The sequence below is a fragment of the Epinephelus moara genome, chromosome 23, assembly GCF_006386435.1.
Source record: "Epinephelus moara isolate mb chromosome 23, YSFRI_EMoa_1.0, whole genome shotgun sequence".
Taxonomy (NCBI): Eukaryota; Metazoa; Chordata; class Actinopteri; order Perciformes; family Serranidae; genus Epinephelus; species Epinephelus moara.
Window position 1 is genome coordinate 22,082,789 of NC_065528.1, and position 23,924 is coordinate 22,106,712.

The window sequence follows — 23,924 nt, forward strand, 5'->3', positions numbered from 1 at the left end:
GGAGGCTGATGTGTCGGCCACTTGAGCGGTTTGTCTCTCTGACGGGATTGGTTGTTTTTACATTTAGGCAACTAGTAACTTTCTCTTTCCAAAGAGAAGCAAAGATTGCGGCCAGGGTTTTTACAGGTTCCTGAAATCCTTCAAAATTTGTGAAATTGACTGAAAAAAACTCAAAGTCTTGAAAGTTTTTGAAAACGGACATGAGTCATTGCTTGAATTTATATATTTTTTGCAAGAATATAAATTAAAGTTCTTTCGACATTTCTTTATTAATTGCTAGTAAATAGGCTACGTTCCGCTGTCTGCAGTTGCATCATTGTTTCACGTGCCTCCTCCTGTCAGCATCATGGTCTGTAGTCAGTAATAATCATCCTCAGTCTCCACTCAAAGAATGTGTGGCTTCATCCCTTTTCGTTTAGACCAGATTGTGTTAGCTTCAATTTGCATCGTTATGCCTTGTTGACATCCAGAAAATAGTCTTCCATCGTGCACTGTAGTCCTTGTTGTAGGCTTCTTGAAGCGGCACCCGGCTAAAAGGGAACGCCATGTTTCTTTTTGTCATACTTGTCCAACTTAGCGATGTAACTAAGGGAGGCGGGACTTTAGGTTGACCCCTCTGCGCCTACACCAGCAATAACCGGAAGGCATTATGTTTTTGAGTTGTTTGTCCATCCCATCCTTGTGAACGTGAGAACAGCTTGAGGGAATTTGTTCAAGTTTGGCACAAAGGTTAATTTGGACTCAACAATGAACTTTTCAGATTTTGTTGGTCATAGGTCAAAGGTCAAGGTCAATATGACCTCATCTGTCTCATTCTTGTAAATATAATATCTCAAGAATACCTTGAGGGTTTTCTTCAAATTTGGCACAAACGTTCACTTGGACTCAATGATGAACTGATTAGGTGGTCAACGGACAAGGTCACTATGACCTTGTCTATCTCATTCTTGTGAATTTGATTTCTCAAGACCTTATAGTAATTTCTTGAAATTTCACACAAACATCCACTTGGACTGAAGAATGAGCTGATAAGAATTTTGTGCTTGAAGTTCAAGGTCAATGTGACCTCACTAAATATGTTTTTGGCCATAACTTAAGAATTCACGTACTAATCATGACAAAACTTCACACAGATGTCTAATAGGATGAAAATAATGAAGTGATGACATTTAATATCCAAAAGGTCAAAGGTCAGCTTCACTGTGACATCGTAATGTTCTGCATAAAACACTCCTTTGGCCATAACTCAGTGTCACATCTCAGGGACAGAAGTTGGAACATTTGGTCAGATACTGAATTGGTGACTCTAATCTGGGGTGTCCACCTTTAAGCTGTGTTGACTGTACAGGTCTCCTGTGCTGTTGTGTGTGAAGCATCCACATTTTCACAGACATGGATGTTAACCATTCGAGACTGTGACTGGTGCACGGAGGCATACAACCGCAGGGCGGTAATTCTAGTTTATTGTTGTCTGTGAGCTTCTGTAAAGCCTGCTAGTTCTCATAATAAAAATTCTCAGTGTTGTGACATTAGCTGATCTTGATCTGTGTCTCAAACTATGCCATGTTGGGTTGTTTAATTTTGAGGTACATGGGCCTGGAAAGTCCTTAAAAAGCCCTTTGAATTAGATGTTTCAGAAGGTGTTGGCACCCTGTGTGGTACAGATTTGCCTTTGTGTTTAGTGAGAACCCACACAGTGTTGACTGACAGTGATTTGTTTTTTGTGCTTAGCATGAGATGTGGGCGGTGGTTGTACTTTCAGATGCATTAAAGGTCGGGGGATACTTGCGTGAAATAATTAAATTATTGAACAGGTCAGTTGTTGTTTTAGATTCATTATGTCAGTTCCTCTAAATTTTCTATTGATTACCCTCCTCTGACTGCAGATCATCTGTCTTTCAAAATATGACTTATATCTCTCTACCTTCTTGTTATTCAGTGACTCACAGTGAAATGCACAGTATGGATCAATATTTGTGTCAGCGCTGTTCTAAATAGACAATGCTATGAGCAGATCAAAGGGAAGCAGGTGTTACTTATTTTCAAGCGCACAGTAAATGTTGAGCATTCTCAGCAGAAAATTGGCCCCCTATGTATTATTTAATGTTAAACGCTCCATCTGCTGCCTATGGCTTTCTAACAGTCCAATAATTACCACATTTCCATGCTAACATGCATCCACCCAGTCCTTCTCATCTCAGAGTTTGTCATGTATAGATTTTTTGTTGTAAATGAAAGAGAGTATCACAGTAAATGCCTGTAGGTTTTATTTTTTTAATGTACACACTATGGCACAAGAGACACAATTCCTCTCCTCACTTGTCAATCCACAGCCATACAATGAACACTTAAACACCTCTACAATTTGCCTCAAATGGCAGCCATTTTGTCAAACCATGAAGCGTCGCTCATTTACTTTTCGTCTCATTATGCTAATTTGCCCAGCAGACTCGAAGCTACTCTGTACATGAAAGATAAAGAAAAATGGAGGATATTTATTCCTGCTGTAATTACCGATTCCGCACAACCTCAATATTAGTCACTCTGCCATTTATTTAAAACGGAATTGAAAAACACGTCCAGGAGGGTGTAATTGTTTATGAACATAATCAAAATGTACATTCATATAAATTAGAGGCTGGTTTATAAAGCCTTTCTTCCATGTGATGCAGTTAATAACTCATTGTTGTACACAGTCAACAGCAACGATAAAAGCACTTCCTGCCTCTTAGTCAGTCAATAAAGCACTGCGCATCATTGTAAGAGCGTTTTGACCTCTGACCTCTAAAGAGTAGCCAGGAACCATAATGCAGTCTCTGGGTAATGGACCTATAGACAGAGGACAGTGATTAAAACCCTTCAGCCACACGACTAATAGGCTTATAGACTGCACAGATTTAGGCTTTGTTGTATCAAATGGTTTCTCTTTAGTATTCAACAGCTGCATCCCCAGTGTTTGCCTCTTGCTTGCTGGCTACTGATGAATATTTTCATTGGAGAAAGCTTAACAAGCAGCAGTGTTGCCAATGTGCTTACAAGCAAGTGTTAAAGTAAAGCTCTACAACATTTCTTGTTGATAATTCCGTCCATCAAGGCTGCTTCCAAACTGAAAGCTGAAACAAGCTGAAGTGTGATTAGGCCACTTTTCAAGCGTCTACAATGAGTAAATGTGCTTTTGATTTATTCGATAGACTGCAGTTCTGCTTTATGCCGCAGCCCAACTACAAGTTGTTTATCAGAGCCGAGGCATGTAACAGTGTCTGTTATATCAGACTTAATATCTAATGTGATTTTGGGATGACCAGTGATGTTTTAGTGTCTCATTTTCTGGTCTTCAAGGCTCTATGAGAGATGATAAAACTGTTTGATGTAATGTTCTTGGGCTTAAATAGTTTGTTGATTATCAACTCATTTGACTGATGAAAATATTCTGCCACTATATTGACAGTTAATTAATAGTCTGTCATTTTTCAAGCTGAATTCCAAAATTATCTCATTACAGCTTTTCAAATTTTCAGAGGATTTGCTCTGTGTGCTTTGTCTTGTAAATTCAAAGTAGTTAAGGTGTTGGACTTTTTGTCATAAGACGAGACATTTAAAGACGTTCCTTGGAGTCTAGGAAATTAAACATTGTGTAATTTTTTAGCTATGAAATGTCAAAATAATTAGGTAATTGTGGAAATAGTCAAGTGTATCTTTGCTGCAGCCCTGCCACACCTCATTGTCCTGCCACTCACTCGCTCCACTAGTATCTCAGCTAACACTGGCTTTGTGGGCTTCAGTTAAACATGCCCCATCTCTGCGATTATCTCAACTAACATTTGCTAGCCGGTTGGATTGGTTAAGTTTAGGCAAGAGGAGTGAGATTGGTTAGAGTTGGGGTAAGAATTTCATCCAGCCAACTCCAGCCTCTGCTAGCATCTCAGCTAAAATTAGCTAGCCACAGCGGCACTGTTTTTATCGTACGGCCACACACTTCATGGCCACAAGCTAAGGTTAACACTAGAGAGAGAGAAAAGAGAAGAGAGACGTTGACCAAATAACCCAGTATCGAGTAGTATCGCAATGTTTCTAGTGACACTATACCTGCTCTGCATAATTTTTGTGCCAGGGGTCTGATCCCGCACCGTCCTGACTCCCTGTCAGATCAGCAAACTTTCTGTTGCTGCCATTACACAAGTTAGACACAGTGCTGAAGGACCATCTCTAGAGCCCGTAATTCCCGGCAAACGGCCAGTTTAATGTCAGCCACGTTGGTACCATCTTGACCAACCATGTTTTATTTAACAGAGTTGGCAGTTCATTGTGCTGAGATGCAACTATAAGCCCCATTGTTCGCATTATGGGTCTCAAATGAAGCATCTGTATCACTTTAAGGGTACTGGTATTGTAATTTTTTTAACAATACCCAGGGAGGATCGTAAGGAGTGGGAAGCAGGTAACGAGGTGTGGCGTGTCCACCGATGAACCCTTCTCAACATTATGGGACAGTGATTTTGATTGCAGCCTAAGAATAGAATAGAATATATAATAGAATATGCCTTTATTGTCATTGTATAAGTACTACAACGAAATTACAGGGGGCTCATCACAGTGGCATCACAATATACACACATACACACAAGCAGGACAGTTAAAGTCTTTTCCTTAAAAATCAGAATTGTTGTGATTATTTAATTCTTTCAGTTTCCCCCAGCCACTTTTCATCCATCGTATTTGACCTAAAGTCATTTGTTTGCGAGGCTCATTTCGGGCCCAGATTCATGAGCGGCACTGCAGCTGCTGCTTGTGTGACAACAGAACACGTTATCTTGCAGGGGCAGCAGAGCCAAAAAACTGTTTCCAAGATACAACCTTTTGTTGACCTCTGGATCCGTGCCCCCATTCTTCCCATCTTTTATAGAAAGTTCCCCTCAAGCTTTTGATCGTGTGGTATCCAAGCCGGCTCACCCCTGAGCTCTTTCTCCCCTCCTTTCTCTCCTCTCACTCATCCAGACTATCAGCCTCCTTGTAAAAGTGACTTTTGTCCTTCCTATCTGTTCCATTTTGGCTCTATTCTTTATTCATTATCCATTCCAGGGGATTGGAACATGGTCATTGTAATCTGTACTCTAGTGCTACGCATTGCGTAGCAGATGGGCTGTAATGTTCACTGGCACTTCAGTGACTATCAATAGTCAGTTATAAGTGCACTGAAGGTTAACACCAGTCTTTGAGGATGGCATTGTCCCAAGAGAGGGAGAGCAGAGAGGGATATTCATCCACTTGGGGTTTTATGTCTTTTTTCTAGTGCATTTCTGCCTTAAGCCCTGCACTCACTGATGCCCACTATGCACACCATATGGATGGCTTTTGTTGCAGCTATACAACACCATCATGGCAAAGGATAAACAGTCATTGTCAAAGTGTAGGCGAAAAGATGATCGTATGCACGCCAGCTGCTGGGACCTGATTGGAGGGAAGTGGGATATTAGAAGGAACACGGGAAGTAGGAGGCGGGTGGAAACTCAGTAAGCCAAATCATGATTGATAATCTGTACTTAGTGAGGGGAAACTGACAGAGTGACCCAGAGGTGTAGATGGAAGATAAAGCACGAGATTAAAAATGACATTGTGTCCTACAGAGTGGACTGACCCAAAAATACAGAACAAAGTGCACATATACTGTCCATATTCCAAACTCTATATATTTGTAACACACATTTAGTGTACTGTATCTGCACTGACAATCAGGCAGATTTAATGTCACTGTATAAGGTTTAATCTGTCATACATCTGGCACATCATGTGTAGGCCTTCTGCATGTGTTGTTTATGAGGCTTTGATATTTAGATTATCATGAGTGAATGATATTATTGCTTTATCAACAACACAGCATTGAAAACAGAAGGGGTATTAATGTACTTTACAGTATATACATTAGCTACAGTATTTCAGGCTTCATGGGCCAATAATTATGTCACGCTGGGTTTAAATCTAGCCTCACTCTGTATAATATTTTCTCAAAGATGCATTTCTGGGCCTTTTCACACCTAAAAGACGGAATACTTGTTTGCATTTTTGTTTTTGTTTCACATTGCAGTTAGACAAGCACACTAAAGAGCTATATATGACATATATATATCCTGTCAGTCACCTACCTGAGCTGCATCTCCCTGCACGTGGCATTGAGTGGTTTGTAAACGGGCTCTCCGTCCTCTCATATCCACTCTCCCATCCTCTTAGAAAATACCTGAAGAGTGTTAAAGTTGTTTCCAACTCTTTATTAGGTCATCTCCTCGGTTCATTACGTTACGTTGCGTTCTTCATGGACTAACTGAAACCTACACTGTACATTTACTACCACTTGACAACTTTACTGCTAATTTCTCCTCTGCCCCGATCACCAACACCTGTCTGCTCTGAGCACAGCTGGTGTCACTCTGTCCGTCGCCAAACCACACACAAACACTACGCACTGAGGTGCTACACTACTCTTATCACTTGACGACAGCCCGCCAAAACTTCTGTAATTGGTCTGAAAGTCCTAACCAATCCAAAAAATGTTTTTACACCAGAAACAACTGACCCATGGTTCAGTTTGATCGGACCGAGACCACCTCTTGTCATTGGACCAAGGTTCGGCTGTTTGGGGAGAGATTTCACAACTGTAATTGTGGTTCGGTTGGTTCGGAGGTAACTGAAAAGTCCAAAGGTCCGGACCAAATGAGATGGATATAAAAGGGCCCTTGTTGTCTTACTGCATCACATTATCAATCTTTGTTTCTCCCTCTGCTCTTCCTCTTCACTCATTTTAAATTCAGATACAGAGCATAACAAGAAGCTGCTGTACAATCATACTTTTATTGTTGCCTAAGGCACAGCACTGCCGTACTGCACTACTGCTGATTGTCAGGTACAGTTGGCTGCCATACTATCTTCATGTTAGTGTAACAAATGAGCTGTTAGCAGAGCTCAACGGTAATGGTTCCTCTTGGCAGCCATAGTTAGAGCAGTGTCAACCATGTCATTTGGTCTGATTACGTTGCTGGCAACTGCTGTTCTTCAGCTGGGAATGGAAATCTGTATTACTTCCTGTCATTATCAAATCTAGGAACTGTGCATTGATTTTGTCCATCACATATAGTGAGGATAAGTGTTGAATTCAATCAGTCGTGCATCAGCATGCACAGAAAAAGTACAGAGAGGCAGAAACTTCAACGAAACTTGAAGCATAACTTACAATTGAAGTATTGTGATATGGAGGTATTATAAACAGTTAAAAACTGTCAACTTTGGCAACCAAAAAGTGGCGGATTGTTGCCAAAGTTGGACAACTTCCTGTTGGGTTCCTGTGTGTGTACAAACAATCTGTCTTTTTAGAGCCACATTTAGAGTTCCTCTCTCTCCCCTCCGACCTGAGACTCACACACTGACTTCATGCTTCTCCACCTCAGGCACAGCAGATATACTTAGCCATCCTTAAATTGTCCTGGCACCATCAACTAACCACTGCTGGAATGGCAAGTTGCCACACTGGCACACACTTACTCACTAAAACACTTCTCTCTCCTCCTTCATCCCTCTTAATGTCTCTCTCCACTCATTGTTCACAGTCTGATTTCTCCCTCTTTTTCCCCCAGCTCCACATCGCTCAATTTTTCCTCCTCTTTCTTCCCGTCACCTCTTATCTCTCCAGTACGCTCCTCTTAATCACTTCTTCCTTGTTTACTCGCCCCCTGTACTCTCCATTCCTCTTATTCCTCCATTTCTCCACCCTTCTGCACATCACTCCCCGACTTCGCCGTACTTGTCATTATTACTTTTTTCCTCCACTCAGAGACTCACTCACTCGTACACCCTTCCCTCCTCGCCCCGTGTTCTTTTTTTAACCTTTGCTATTCATGTTATCCAAACTTAGCTGGAGGACTTGATTTAGACAGCGACGGGAAGGCGGCCCGTTTGGCTTTTGCGCGTGTTAATTTGCATTTTGTCTTTCCGTGCTATGTCATGATGAACAATAATCCCCAGGAATTAAAGTGGAGAGGCACTCAGATCAGACCTGGTGTTGGCCTCATAATGAGCTGTGATTTAAAATGCTGTTATCTGCAATTATTTGCAACTTGCATCAGCCGATTCTGCCCTGTGAACCCACACTGAGTTGACAGTAATGCCTCTCTTTTATAATTTCAAGTGAAGGCATATACTCTGTGTGTGTGTGTGTGTGTGTGTGTGTGTATGCTAATATTTAAAAGAGAATATGAAAAAGATAGTGGGCTCAACAGATAACTAGATGCACTATAAATGTATTTTTTCTTTCTACCTGATTGGGTACAGGAGTAATAAGTGCCTGCAGCAGCTATCTTAGACTCACACCCAGACGATTTTTTGTCGCAGATGTAGCTGAAATGAGTCTGTCATGACAGCTCAATTGGAAGATGGCTGTGTGGTTAGAAGCGGTGTCTTTTGTGCTCTGCTGCTTCTCACCAGTGTTTTCTGTCAGCAGCCGTCGACAACATGACTGATTCAAACTCCAGCAGGCCACCGGGTGCTGAGCATCTCACCCAGTCACCTCAGCTAACTGACACCGGTGCTAGCCCCCAAAGTTCATTAGCTTTACAAGCTAATAATCTCCTGTTTGCTAATTACAAGTCAATTACAAACATGGAAGTGTCTGTCACTCCCTCGCCAGCGCAATTATTATCAATCACCAACAGCGATGAAGCCTGCTGTATCGACCTGTGCCTGGTTTCCATCGCTACTGAGGAGATACAGATATAGAAGTAGCGTTCACACACCTTGGGTAAATGTTTGTAAAGACATGCTTTAGATCTTTATTGAAATGTTCCAGAGTCGTGTGTGTCAGCAGAAGACAGACGATGGGGAAAACAGCTGTGAGGTGGCTCCCTTAGAGTGAGAGCTGCAGATGAGAGTCCTGGAATCTTTAATTACCCAGCAGCCCCCTGGGAAATGTAGTTTTATTTTTTCCCTTTTATCTTCTTTGCCTGTATTGTAGCTGTATTCACACTGAGGCCTTGCTTTTCATGCATGAATGTTGAGCAGAGGACTTTTAAGTAGCTTTGAGGGGCCAGAAGGGCAGCCTTTATGTATGCAGGTATTATTCATTCCCTTATACGCATGTTCTCACATAAAGCGCCTCATGGGTAGTGTAGTTTCCTTACAGCTTTGCATTTAGAGTCCCCGGTGTAGTTAATAGCGTGGCAGTTGCATTGCGCAGTAATTGTGTTAATGGGGGTTGAAGCTGTAGATGAAGATGAAATGGTGTGCTCAGATGTGTAGTCACACCTACAGCTGCATGTGGGAGAATCCATACAGGAAATCAGGAAGGAGGCTCACACAAACACAGGGCGCCTCCAGGGATGGGTTGTTCCATTTATCAAAGAGCAATTGTGCTGTTTGGTACACATACGCTACAGTAAGGCGGTTCATGTGATGTGATCTGCTGCTGCCGTGCTGTTAAGGCGCAGGTTTGGACGCTGATGATAAGCCTCACGGGAATTTTGGTGTTTCTATATGTTAGGCTCCCCGTAACACAATAAGGCCTCATGGGCAAACGACGTTTCATGTAGTGGTGCTGCTGTTGTCGCTTATGGGCTGTCCCCGAGCAGAGAGGACGTACACGTGTGAGGGTCCCTCATGACTGCCAGCACACACATTCACTTTTAACTATGTATTTGAGATGTAGAGAGGGAAAGGAGGAATGCACACAGACAATACCAGAGAGAACTAGGGCTTACATTTTCTGGTGGATTGTTCTCTATGCTCTTGTCCAACCAAATTCTCATTGGTTGGACAACCACTAGTGTTGTTACTAAGCCAGTTATTCATCACTGGTACATGCATGCAACGTTTGGTCTTCATGTACTGAAAAATAATGGACATAGCTACTGTAATGTCTCTCCTGGGTAGTGGACAGCCATTCTGAAGCCTCGAGTTCAGCATTGTGGCTGTTGGCGTCTTGGTTTTTTGAAGCCAGATGTGACCATATTTGGACAAGAGGGTGGAGCTGACGGATAAGCTGAGAACACTATGGGCAGACAGTCACTCAAAATGGCCCATTTGATTTGATTATGCATAACTTTGACCCTTAATAAAATGTGAATGGGTGGGTGATATAAAAACTCACCACCTGTGCAGTTGTCATAAATGTTGAAATTAGCCATATAGACCAAAAATGTGTTTTGTCCGCGGCTGTGAACATGTTTATTTCTACTGTAAAGTTGGGCATTTTAATATGGGGGTCTGTGGGGACTGACTAGCTCGGTGGCCCCAGAGTTAACTTCTATAGTGTCCAGTATGTCAGATTTTTGTGGTGAGATGGACACACACGCATCTCAGCTGGAAAAGCTCCACCTCAGTGATACAGTACTCAGATTATTTTCAGAGAAGGTCGCATTAGACATCATTTAGTCTTCACTTGCCCAAACACAGCTTACTTGACCCGGGCAAGCATTAATGTCGAGCCTTGTGACTGGAGGAAGACGCTTTGGTGGACACACAGCAGTACCTGGTGGAGGGTACTCAGTGCACTGTGGCTGATTTAGTTCATCTAGAAATAAAGTGCAGAATTTTTTTCTTCATTGACCAATAGATTGTTTGAGGAGTAGGAAGGATTTCAGTCGACCAAGATTTTCTTTGGTTGATAGACAGAACACACCTTAGATGAATAATAGAAAGTACACATTTGAACATTGGAATTTAAAAAAGAAAAAGAACAATAAAAATAGTGGGTTGTGGTTTGTGTTCCTGAGTAGAGCCAGAAAGCATCCCCATGGATCCCGCCATGGTGCATCACGTCCCCTTCGCCTCCACCCCAACCCAAAATTCTCCACCGTGTCATCTATAAATGGCTTTTAACCGTATCCGCTCCACCAATTGACAAACTTCCAGGCCGCTGCCCTCCCTGTTCAACCCCAACGCCTGTCACAGCCCATCAAGAACCCCCCACCTCATCCCAAAAAAACACAGCAGGGCACATACAAACACACACACGCACACACACACACGCACACACTGTGCTCCATGAGTGTGTGACAGCAGGACCGCTCCCCACCAATGGCTCAATACCTAATTTACAAGTAGAGCTAGAGATGGGGCCTTTTAATGGACATTTTCTGCTCCCCTGTTATTGACACACACACACACACACACACACACACTTGTACAGGCAGTTGCCTCCCCTGCTGCCACCGCTCTGAGGGCCCTTTTGACATGTCCTAGCTGACACGCGCCACTTCCCAAACGCCATTCCATCTTCTGCAGATGTATACACACACAACACACACACACACACAGAGTTACACACTATATCCAACCTCCCACACACCCTGAGGGTGAGTGGAGGATTGTCAGGAAGGGAGTGGAGGCTCCACAATGTTCAAACTTAGATTATTTTGAGTTGTGTGACCTCGCGGGAGATAGAAAATAGATATTGGAGAAAAAAGACGAGAGAAATCTTTACACAGCCTTTACAAAAGTTTGTGTGTGTGTGTGTGCATGCGTGTGTGTGTGTGACATATTTCTATGATACATTAGTGTTTACGTAAGACTTGTTTTCTTTCCAGTGCCCCTGGGAGAGCATTGGAGAATGTTCTTTGTGATATCTGTTGTTAGTCCTTGCATTTGTTGTGTGCGTGTGCACTCGTGTTTTACATGTGTGTGTCCTCCTTAACTCTATGAACCCATGCTGGTGGGCTTGTCATGCCACGTTCCCGCCAAAGCGCCTGATCTCCTCCGACAGCCATGCTGGGGGGGACCAGCGTGCAACATGGCATATTCCCAGTTTACCCCAGATAGGGACAATGACACTCATACACATGATGTACATGTAAGGATTGTCTTTTTCATATTGTTTTTACAGATTTTCACTAAAAATACATGCGTTGTTATGACGCAGCGGACTGATGTGAACTGATTTTAACTTGGATTGATGTCCACGTGCATCTAAAAGAAGACAATGATGGCTGCAGTTTACAGTAAACAAGATTGTCTTGCGTCATTGACAGCTCAGAAAATGCCTCAAGCCATAGAAAGTGAAGAGAAATGATTTGAAAACGCAACAAGAAATGGTTCATTTTCAGTTTGTTTTATTCTTAAATTTGATTTTAAGCATTTTGAGTTTATTTATAGTGTAATATTTATGTTTTCTTAAATGAGTACTTTAAAGTAAAGTGTAAATGTGAAGCTATGCATCTGTACAAATGAGCAAGTCAATGTCAATCTTTTCATCCTACATTTCTGACCTTCCCTCGTCCGTCTTTCTTACACACACAGATTCTCTCCCTGGTTTACTGTAGTGCTTATGTGACAAGCCTTTCGCTATCAAACCACTCGCACAATGAAAAGTCTGAAGAGATTTTACCAAACCCCTGGCCTACTCTCTGCTTGCTATGCAGTATTCATGCACTGGCATGTTGAATGAGAGACATCTCTTAGGACTACAATCCACAGCTCAGCCAAGTACACTCAACTTGAAACACTGCGAGTTAGAGACATAAAAGCCGTTATGTTCCGGCTAACGCTCTGACGACGACCTGTCTTGTGCAGAGCTTTCTGCTTTCAGTGGAGTCAAAAGGAGACGGAGATGGCAGGCGGAGGGAGAATGAAACGAGATGTAATGAGGATTGAGAGAGCAGCGGGAAAAAACAAGAGCAGTGCAGCAACACACAAACAATGACAAAAGGGAGTGAGTGGCAGTTTTTTTGACTTTGGCTGCTCGTGTCTGGGAGGCTGTGTCTGATCGTCATTGCTGTTAATGAGAAAAGCTCAACATGCACGGAGGACAAGCCTCATTGTTCCCTTTCCACCCAAGTGATTTTTACGTCACCTGACATCCCATCTCGGCCCAGGCGTCAAAACTCTGATTAGTCACTTGCTTTTCATATGCACCCCATCCAAAATCTGCTTTCACGTCACATTTTGCGTGCTTTGAAATCCCACAAAAAAAAGTGGCAGCTCACCTACGCACCAGACGCGCACAACCTGTCAGAAAGCTGCCATGTTAGCGCTCGCTCAGATCCATCACTTTCACACCATGCTTACCAGAACACCACCTGGGCATGGCATGCCGGCCAGCACGGGGAAATACACGGCCTCGCTCTCACTCTCAGGCAGACAGATTCACAGCCAGGCAGACACACTGACAAGTGCCAAAACACCAGACCCACACCACCTGTCGTTCGTCTTATGAAAAGCATCACACTTACACAAAGTCCGCAACTAGAAAGTTACCTGCATGCATTAAAACTGACTCAGACAGCAGTTGTAAATCTTTTCTCTCCTGACTGTGGGCACAGCATCAGATAGTTTCCAGTCTTACTGCGCTGTGATAAATCCACTCAGAAGTGAACTGCTGCCGTGAAATTATAATAAATTGACTTCTGTAATCAGCTAAACTTTCAGAGAGTTGTTTTGTTGCATGTTGCAGACACTGAGCAGAGTTAAATGGATGCTAAGAATTAATCACACACAGTCAAGGACACTCCCACACACGCTGCATCCTCCTCAGCCCAGCAGCACATTCTCTGCTACTGCCAGTGTCCATTGCCACTGCTCACCAAGCATGGCATCTGTCTGGCATATGGGAGCTCTGTAGGGTCATCCAGACAAGCTCGCTGTCACCCGCTGCCTTCTGCCACCCAACCCCCCTCTAATCACTGCATTTTCTTCTCCTCGTCCCCTCATTCATTATCCTCTTTTTGTTTCTCCTCCTCACCTGGACCACATAATCAGCTTTAAGCTCCTTCCTTGTTGGCCTCTCACCTTTGCTCTTTTCCTGACAATCCTCCCCTCTATCATCCCTGTGTTTACCGTCGCACTTGTTTCCCGTGACGAGAAACATTCCTCTCCTTCGCCACTCTAAGTCGTCTCCAGATGAGTTTTGCTTCTGTTCGCGTCTTAATGAACTATTATGCCTCCCTACTGGAGCCAATAGAAAAGCTGTGAAAGACGGATCCGGGACAGGATACGTGGGGCTGTTCAGCATCCGAAGGCAGTCATCATCGGTGTTCAGCTGCGCACTGATTGGCTGTTGTGTCACACTGAGCTGAAGTGAGCAGAACAGTGAAAGATGAGGGCGAGCCAGGAAAGGCACCCTCCCGACCGGAGTACAAAGAGGCTCACCGCGGTAGTGCCAATATGGCAGCAGATCATCTGTGCATATTGTGCTGTAGTGCTCTTGACTAAGCATCTTTCACAGAATACTCTCAGCTGTGTAGAGTTTGGCAAAGTGAAGACTGAATATATTTTTCTTTTAAAGTTGAGCTGGGATTTGTATTTCGAGCCATTTTTCTCTTTTCTCTTCAAATATCGCTAGATCCACTTTGGCAGATATGAAACCCTCTTCCACATCATTTTCGTCAGCCCCTATAGCTCTCTGAGTGCAGCGCTAGAAAAAGACAGCTAAAACCGCTACGGGCACCGATAGCTCCCCTCCAAAGCCCAAATGGCATCACTGGCCTTTTGTGTCTGTGAAATATTGTCGGCTGGGTCTTCCATATGGTGACATCTGCCTGATGGGACCACGATGCCATATCCCGACACCTTCCAAAAAATTCTCTCCTTTAGTTGGCTTTGATGGATGACTTGTGCAGCCACTGCACTTCCCCCAGCCACACTCTCGCACGTGCACTCGCGTAGACAGAGTGGCTGTACGTTCCAGCTGCAGGTCTGTTATCTTGGCGGTGCCATGTGCAGCGTAGCTATCAAATCAACCTATGTGCACGAGCTAGCTAAGCAATTAAACTCCAGAGCCCCATCCACACTCGACAGTTTTAACATCTGGCATCCTTGTTCGTGTGTGTGTGTGTGCGTGTGCATGTGTGTGCGTGCGTCTGAGTGTGAAAGCCAGCTCATCTGCTACTATAATAAGCTACAAAACGTGGTGCACAATTGAATCCATTACAAGAACACAGTGACTCATCTTTCCTGTCTCCTTTCAAGTCAGTTTTGCTTTTTATTTAATTCTTTAAATTGTTTTCTTTTGTCATGCCAATATTGTCCTCAACGTTTGTCCCGCTTATCCGAACCCAGCGAGCTATGCTTTGAATTCAAGTATCTGCTGCACAGATCTTACTTACAGAAGTTCCTCCATCACAGACAGACTGTGAGTGGTGTGGGTGGCCAGGGTTACACATGGTGGAGGTGAGGTGAACTGTGTGTGAGGGCCTCGTGTAGAGCTTTATCACTCTGCTTCCACTCTGACACTGTAAAGGTGGAGGACAGCTCCACTCAGAGGGTCTGCCGCTGGAGCGTTCCAAGGTCCATACATCCACTTACACTGTACCCATCTGACCAAACGCGGCCTCTTTCACTCCCTCTCTGTCTCTGCCCCCCCCACCCCCTGCCCTATGACTCATCACTGGTTCATTCAAAGAGGCTAAATGGCTGCTCTAGCAGAAGCAGTCAATATGCTCAACACTGCACATTGGCTTCCTCCTCTCTCCTCCTCCAACTCTTTTGTATCCTCTCTGCACTCTCAGTATGTTCATGTTGCATACATCCAGGTCTTTGTGTCATGCTCATACATGTGAGCGATGCTGGTTGTTCTATTCGAAAAACAACATGTTTTCATGTGTATCACGTTTATATACATGTGACAGGTGGGTCTAGGGGCAGCACAGCTTATACACAAGTAGAAGCATTTCATTATCAGACACATGATGTTACAGGTTACCACCAACATGACACCACCTTAATGAACATGTGTGCGACAATGAAATGTTGAATACATATTAATAAATTGTTACTCAGTAGTTGCATATTTGTTTTGTAGTTCCATGCAACTTTTGCAGATATGCTGCTTGTTTTGACAAATTGAAAACCTATCACACAACACAGATCTCTGATTGTTCATACCTAATATTCTAATCCATTTGTCTATACCACTGGTTCCCTACTGGTCCAGCCACGGGCTCCAAGTGTCTCCTTAGTCATTAGTTTAAGGTCCATACTTTTTTTTCTCAGCATCATACTTGTGCTTGGCCGTGTCATTAAGTTAGTTTGCTGTATCTGTAAGTATTATTTTTGTCAAGATGCAGGTACGAAAAAGATCAACTACAGCTGTCGTTTGACTGGAGATGTTTTGATACTACTGTGTGTTATTTTGGTCGATACCTTTAAGGTATAGAGTACCAATACCCAGCCTCAATGTGGCTACAAGTGGTGATTCATTCTCTGTAATGGTAGCACAAGTAGAAAGAGTAATAAAGGTAGCCTATTTGGTCTGTGATGTCCGATGTGCAGCACGATCTACCTAAAGTTTGCCAACACTAGCCGCTGTAAGATACCAGTCATACAGTAGCAGAAAGGATTGGTAGATTAGGGAATTGACTAAAAAAATGAGTGGCAACTATTTTGCTAATCGATTAGTTAAGGTAATTTTTAATACAGAAACACTCACAGGTACCAGCTCCCCAAACTTGAGGATTAACTGTTTTCCTTTGTTTTATAAAACCATGGATTGACCAGGTTTGGGTTTTGCACTCTCAGCTAGAAAGAACAAGTTACTTGAAGGTGTCACGTTGGGCTGACAGAAATTGTGAGAGGCATTTTTCATTAATTGATTAATTGAGAAAGCAATATGTAGACTAATCACAGCCAGACCATGTGAGACTGTTGCAAAAAGACCTGAGTGTATTGAATTAAGCAAGGCTGAGAGGTTGTGCTCTTAAGTTACGCAGCAAACATCAGAAATGACTGTACGTTACCATGGAAAACTATTTAATAATCTGGCTCACATGCCTGTTTACCACTCATCAATAGAGCTCTGATTTCTCTACATGAAACACAGGTACAACTTGGGGCTCACCCCCTTTTAGCTAACAGCTCCCTCAAGGCGTCCTGTGAAGGCACTTGATTATAAATTGCTGCTACAAACCAGTGAGGTGTTGGCCTGAGGCTAGCGGGCACAAGGGGTGTATGAGAGCCTCTCATCTGCAGTGACTTTGCTAGTGTGAGCTGTAGCATGAAGCGCGAAGTGATGCCCTGCACACGGCGGATAAAGCAATGACCCCAAACAGTGAGCCGTAATGTGGCGTTGCGCGCTCCTTATGCTTCCTTCACATGTTTGTACATTCCGCATCCCCTGCAGTGACATAACCACTCTGTGTCTATGTGTGTTATCTTGATCCTGTTGATCTTCAGAGAACACTGCGTTCCTTATACCCAGTGTTGCTGGGAGGCTGAGCGAGTGGCCTTCAGAGAAAAAAAAATTGAACTTTGTGCAAAGAAACTTGTGAATTTCCATGTAAGCATTTAAAAGAAATGTCTCCAGGGGCAGAGCAGGTTGAAAGGATGCATTGATTCACCTTAATCCTTTAAAATCCTGCCTGTGACGCAGTGATGTGATATGCTAATGGCTCTTCTCTTTCTGCCCTAGGTGACAGAGTACCTGAACAGTCAAGAATCTGCCAAGAGTGCCAGGGTAAGTCACTTCATCCAAACGCCACCAGTCTCATCTCATTGTCTTTCCCTCTGTCTTTTCATCAGCCTCTCTGTCGTCGCCTCCTACTCCTAATAATTGTGGTTTGTCTGCCTCTCAGTGAGAAATCTAATGTTGCCAAAACAAGAATACATTACAACACTAATTACTTTTCCACACCGACTACCAGAGAGAAAGTCCCTTTTCTCTTTGCTGCCTTTTCTCCCTCTCCCTCACTCTCAAGATGCGACACATTACATTGGCAGTCACCATTGTCCCATATGGATTGCTGCCCACAGTCTGTGCAGGTCCATACTGTGAAAAAGGGGGTGGGGATGTGTGCAAAAGTGAGTGCAGTGAGGGTAGAAAGAGAGGAGGGAAAAAATGGAGAGTGAATAGAAGAGAGCACATAACACACAGGGCTCTCGTGTGAAGATGGGTCAAGCCATAGAGCTGTGACACAACACCGTCCAGTGGAAATGACTTCATTCGAGCCCAGTAAACTGTGCGGGCAGTCAGAGGGAAAGTGGCAGGAAAATAATGGAAATGAGCGGCAGACATTTAAAAGCAAGTACATCAAAGTATCTAATAATAGAGGTCGAATAGAATGTATTCATTTTCATTTTCATTATACAAAGGCAAAACTATGTTTAAAGGATAGTTCTGATGATATTTGCTAGTTTTCTTCTTGCCAACAAATCCCACTGGGGCTGCGCAATTAATTGAAATATTATCTAAGTTGCAACATGGCCAAGTGTAAAATCCAGATCACAGGAGCTGCAATTTTTTGATAAAGGTGAAATGTGTCACAACATATTAAAATTAAGAACTGTGCTTCTACAGAAATAAACTGGCCCTAAAAGTCATTTTCCAGACATAAGGGAACATGCTTTATTGGTACAGACTGCAGCAAAAATCTTTTTTTTCTCCTGTGAAAATAAAATAAATATCACCATTCCTGTTACCTCACATAGCAAACACAATATCTATCAAAATAACTGCAATATGATTTTTTTTTTTGGCTCATCATGCAGCCCTAAATTCCACTGAAAAACTAAACCAAGAATATTGATTTCACTAACAAGTATTGACTGTTTAGTCAAGGCCTAATAAAAATGATCAGATGAGACATAAGACGTAAGAGAGACTTTATAGAGCGGTGCTGGGATGACATTCCTTTGTAGGCCAACCCAGCGGTTAACATTGCCAAAAAGTCAAAAAGCCGATGTTAATTCTTCATTTTATTTCAGATTATTGCAGAAAAATCAGTTATGTTGCAAACAAAAGTTTATTTACACATTTTGTTTAGCAAGATAATCTAAACAAATCAGTTCTTAGATGCATCGCAGTGTGGACGTGGATGATTCGGAATCGATTCCCAAATGTCAATAATCGATTGTGTAAATGTTCGTTCATAACATGATGTTGAAAGAACATCTAAATCCAGCTGGTTCATAAGTGAGGGTATGGAGGTAGGTAAAAGGGCAAAGGGACCTGGACAAGAGCCACACTGTAAGTAAAATAATTTGCTTAATTATGGATCACTAAAAATGCAGTACACTATATTCTAAAAGAAAGAGAAAAATAAATTGCGTTGAAATCAAACATTTTGATGCATCGATAATGGTTTTATTATCGAATCGTTACCCTTTGAATCGTAAACGAATCGTGAGGTGCCTGGAGATTCCCACCCCTACTAGTGAGTAGAGTAGTTTTCATGTTCTGTGTGCTGACGGTTGATATCCTCGACAACATCTGTAGTTTCATTTAGCATTTGTTGGCAGCCTTTTATAAGAAAGGTAAAGCTTTAACTTTTGCAGTTAGGGTACTGTAATACTATACTAGAATACTGACGTATTTTATATCATAGAACATAAAGTTAAATCTCCTAAGCTTGTGTTAACCACAGACCTTATTTCATCTAACCAAAAACCTATCGACTAATTACTGTATACGTGTATTGTTATCCATCTACATACAGTGCGATATAGTGTTTCCCTGGTCCCCAGTGCAAAAACCAAATAATTAAATGTAAGGTACAAATAACAAGATTCAAAAACAGGTAGAGAATAAGATACAAGACAAAATAAAAACATGCACCGACCAGCCACAGCATTAAAACTGCAGGCAGGTGAAGTAGATAACTGAGTAGATAAGTCTCGTTACAATGCAATGTTCTGCTACAAAACATTGGGTCCTGGCATTTATGCAGATGCCACATGGGCTGCACCAGCCACCCAAATACCGTTATAGACCATGTTCACTCTGTCATGGCAAAGGCACACCCCCTGGCAGTGGTCACCTTAGCAAAGACAAAGAGCTCAAGGTGTCAACCTGGCCTCCAAATTCCCCAGATCCCAAACTGATCAAGCACCCATGGGACACGCCAGTACTCCCAGAGTTCCTGTGTCCATGCCTTGACAGGTCAGAGCCAAGTACGATCCACGGTTGGGCCACTGACCTGTTGAGGCATGGACACAGGCCCTCTGGGGGTGTCCTGTGGTGTTGGCAGCAGATCCTTTGAGTCCTGTGGGTTGTGAGGTTGGGCATTGGCATGTCCCATGGGTGCTCGATTCGATTGAGATCTTTGGAATCTGGAGGCCAGGTTGACACCTTGACCTCTTTGTCATGGTCTTCTAGCCATTCTTGAGCAGTGTTTGTGGCTAATGTTCTTTCATAATGTTAATAAACGTGTCAAGTATGTCACTCGCCATTCGATAAACCACAGTGTTTGGCTGTTTTACATAATTGTCTGGCCTTTTCAAAGTAAAACTGTGTTAGTGACCTTTTAAAAACTTGTATCTTTGGTAGTGCTGCAGATAGTCTGGGTTCGTCACAATCTAACATATTGATGTTTATTGTAATTTCATGGGATGTTTTAACAATAACAAAAACAGAGAATATCATCAGCCTCATCCTTCAAGAGAGAAGTTAAATACTAAACGTCCAACAGCATGAGCTCGGGGTGCTTTAAGTCCCAAGTGTTAGTGAGCCCTGTTGGCAAAGGCCAGATCACTTTTGGTTTTTATATTTAGACTTTGACAGGAAAGTGTTTGTACAGATCCGAGGTGCCTTTCACAAGAACCCCCCTGAGCTTGCATAGATAGCACTTGGATCCTATTTTGTTTTTACTCATGTAAATATCAAGCACGATGGCTCAAAATGCTAGAGGAAGCCGTCCCTCCTGTGCTCTTTCAGTTACCCCGTGGTTATGCAGCATGTGGCTCAGACAATGAGCCAGCCGCAGACGGAATTGGCTCTAATCACAATTGCAGTTACTACCGTGTTTTCAGGGTGTCAGGCAGAAAAAAAAAAGGTAGTGGAGTGAGAGACGGGGAAATGGCAATATGTACAAATGGCTTCATTTATTCATTCATTCATTTCCAATAACTAGTGCTAATTAGCACAGTCACTAATTAGCCATGAATCACGGCATTAACAGCTGAGCGCGCATGCTTCCGAGAGCCAAAAAAGAAACATCCCACACAGACCCTCATACGTACACAACACACACAAACACCTCTCAGACTGCAACATTTCTATCACATTCAAATAACAAAACCGTACAGGAGGCTGCTCTACACACACACACACACACACTTTGCCAATTCCATTGTAATAAAGGCAACATTTAGCTGGGAAATGCATGTGATGGTTTATGAGGCGATGCGAGTATGTGAATGTAATGGAATAGGAGAAGTAATAGACTGGGTAGTATCTGAGGCACTGCGGGCCTCCAGCTTGGATAGGCAAGGGATTAAATGGTGATGGTGATGGTGATGATGATGCGGCCTTCGCACTGGGCTGTGAAAGCAGTGATCGTACTCTCAACATTGCATTGTTGCATTTTGTCTCTGTCCTGCTCCTGCTCTCTGTCTTTCATCTGTTACTGGATCCCCATTCAAAGCAATCAGGGATATCACCACTTCTTATCGTTGTTTGTCCCATAATGGTCAATAAAAATAATTTCTCTGTCTTCCCTTCAGCTCAACATTTGGCGCTATGGAGACTTCCGTGCAGACGATGCTGATGAGTTTGGTTTCAGCCGTTAAAAAAAAAGGAAAAAAGAAAACCGACCATCCAATCAACACCATTCCAAAGACCAACATGGACGGCTAGTGACGCATTGGACAGAAGACAGACGACAAAAACAAAACTAAACGACAAGCATTGACTCAATCTTCCTTTATATTTGACATTTCATCCCTCCAGTCCTGACTTCTCTTCTGCTCACACTTTTTTTCTCCAGCTAGCCCCCATTAGCTCAAAATAGAGCATGCTAGCAATGCTAAAATAAAAATTAAAAAAATAATCATGCAAGAATCACTTTCCATTCATCCTTAATTTTCCTGATGGCCCACTGCCAGCTCAAGCAGCCTGCACTATTGCCAATCTTTGTTATTTGCCATGTTACCTTTTCAGCAGACTTCCTGTGTGAATGATAATTATGATACTTAACGTATGTGTTTCAGCCAATCACATTCTTTGCTCTCTGATGCTCTAGCCCGATCCCTGCTTTCTTCTGTACAGGTAGGAACTGGGTGCTTGGGGGGGAGGGGGGGGGGGGCGCTTGATTTTTGCAAACAAATGCTTCCCTAATGACTTTCATGTAAATGTGAGGATATGTTGAAAAGTGTAAATGGATTTATTTTAGAGAAATACTGTAGGTGGAGCCACACAGACAAAAAAAAGGATGAGTTTATTTTTGTCTTCGATGTATATCTGTGTGATGATGACATTTGCAGGTGTTTTTGTGGGGAGTGTTTTGTCGTTTATTCACTATGTCACACTTTTATGACCAGTAAAAAAACAGATGCCATCATGTGGCATTTTATCATCTCTCTATCTCCTTCTGTAAAGTTTACATTCTAATAATGGTTATGATCCTGTCGTGGGCAGTCTCTTATCTTTCTGTCTCTGTATGCCACAGCAGAAACAGTGTTTGAATTTGTTTCCACATAATGGACCTTTGCATTCTATTAAAAATCTGCTGAATAAAAATAAGCAAACTAAAAGTGTTTTTGTTTGTTTTTTCCACCCGCCCACAAAAACATTGCAATTTTGTTTCTCAAAGTAATTGACAGTAGTTGGTTCCGAGTTCTACCCTGAATTTGAGTCTAAATATTTGATTTTATGCCAAAATAGAAGAGCACTTCTCCGCAGATAAAAGGTTTTGTTACCTGTAAAACAAAATACTCCAACAAAGGTCTTGACTAAAAGCTTGGCAATTCTTTCAATGAATTGGAAATTAGCAATGCAGATAATGTTTAGAAGCCCGCATCAGTTTGAACTAGTTCAACCTTCACCTCTAAAACCTTTAAAATTAAAAAATAAATAACTGCTTTATCTACTGCTCCCAAACAATCATGTAAAATACGTTTTCGTTAGTTTATGCAAGCTGTTCAGAAGGGCAACTGCTGAATTTATATGCAGTGATGATGACTCTTTTTTTTTTTTTTTTTTTCCAGGGGGTTGTTTTGAAGAGTGCACGTCTGAAATGTGTTTGTGTGATCCCAACGCCAAGACACAAAATAAAACATGACCCACCAAAGGCATCAGCCAACGATGTCTAAAAGAAACTCTAAATTTGTTGACGCAGTATGGACTCAGTTATCTGCTTGTTTGTCCTGGCATCTCTGCATAGCAACATGCGAATGCTTGCCAAAGCTCAATATTCCCTGGATTTATTTGAATATGCAAAAATAATCGTCAACTATTTGTGAATTATACATAGTTTGAATCATTCTTAAGGTACATGAGTTTAAATTGGGATAAGAGAGGTGGACACCTGACATGTTTTATTGGCTGGACTTAATTCTTAAGTTATGATTTACTGTAACATTAATTGTTCAACACACATTTATATACTGTAGCATTAGTTTTGATTTGTTTTCTGGGTCGTAGGCTTCATATCCTCCATGCTATGGTTTTAAAAAAAAATAGGGCCGAAATGAAGTGCTCATAAACATTTAATATTTCCTGTCACATAAGTAAATGTTCTACTTCACATTACAGGACTTTTTAGCATAACCCAACTGTGCTTTGCCAAATCTGACATGAATCACATTGTTGCCCCTTCGTCTCATCACTTAAATGATGTGAAGCAGAGATTCTCAAAGTTTGGTTGGCGATGTGCTTATTTATGGAGCCAGCATTTGAAGAAAGGCCGCACAGTAAGTTTGAATTTTTTTTTTCTCTGTGACATTTTGGACATGCTTTACTGTGATTTTGTTTGACATGCTATACTATGACATTTTAAACTTTTTTTTTTTTCAACATACTTTACAATGACGTTTATCTGTTTTTTTCAACATACTATGACTTTTTTTTGACGTACTATGACGTTTGTTTTTCAACATACTATGCTTTGACGTTTTCAACAGTTTTTTTTTTTTACATACTATGACGTTTTTAGCACTTTTTTTCGACAAACTATACTATGACGTTTGTATCAGCTTTTTGACATAATATAATACAAAGTATATATAGTATGTCGAAAAAAGTC

The 23,924-nt window shown here is 42.2% G+C and overlaps 1 protein-coding gene across 1 annotated transcript in view; it reads left to right on the forward strand.

Moving 5' to 3' along the window:
• snd1 (staphylococcal nuclease and tudor domain containing 1) overlaps nt 1–22,434 on the forward strand; it is a 269,267-nt gene extending 246,833 nt beyond the window's left edge. The window contains exons 23-24 of the mRNA XM_050036651.1: nt 17,378–17,422; nt 21,406–22,434. Of these exons, the coding sequence (XP_049892608.1) occupies nt 17,378–17,422; nt 21,406–21,471 (111 nt within the window). The 3' untranslated portion in view covers nt 21,472–22,434. The remainder of the gene's footprint in view (nt 1–17,377; nt 17,423–21,405) is intronic.
• Nucleotides 22,435–23,924: the final 1,490 nt, after the last annotated feature.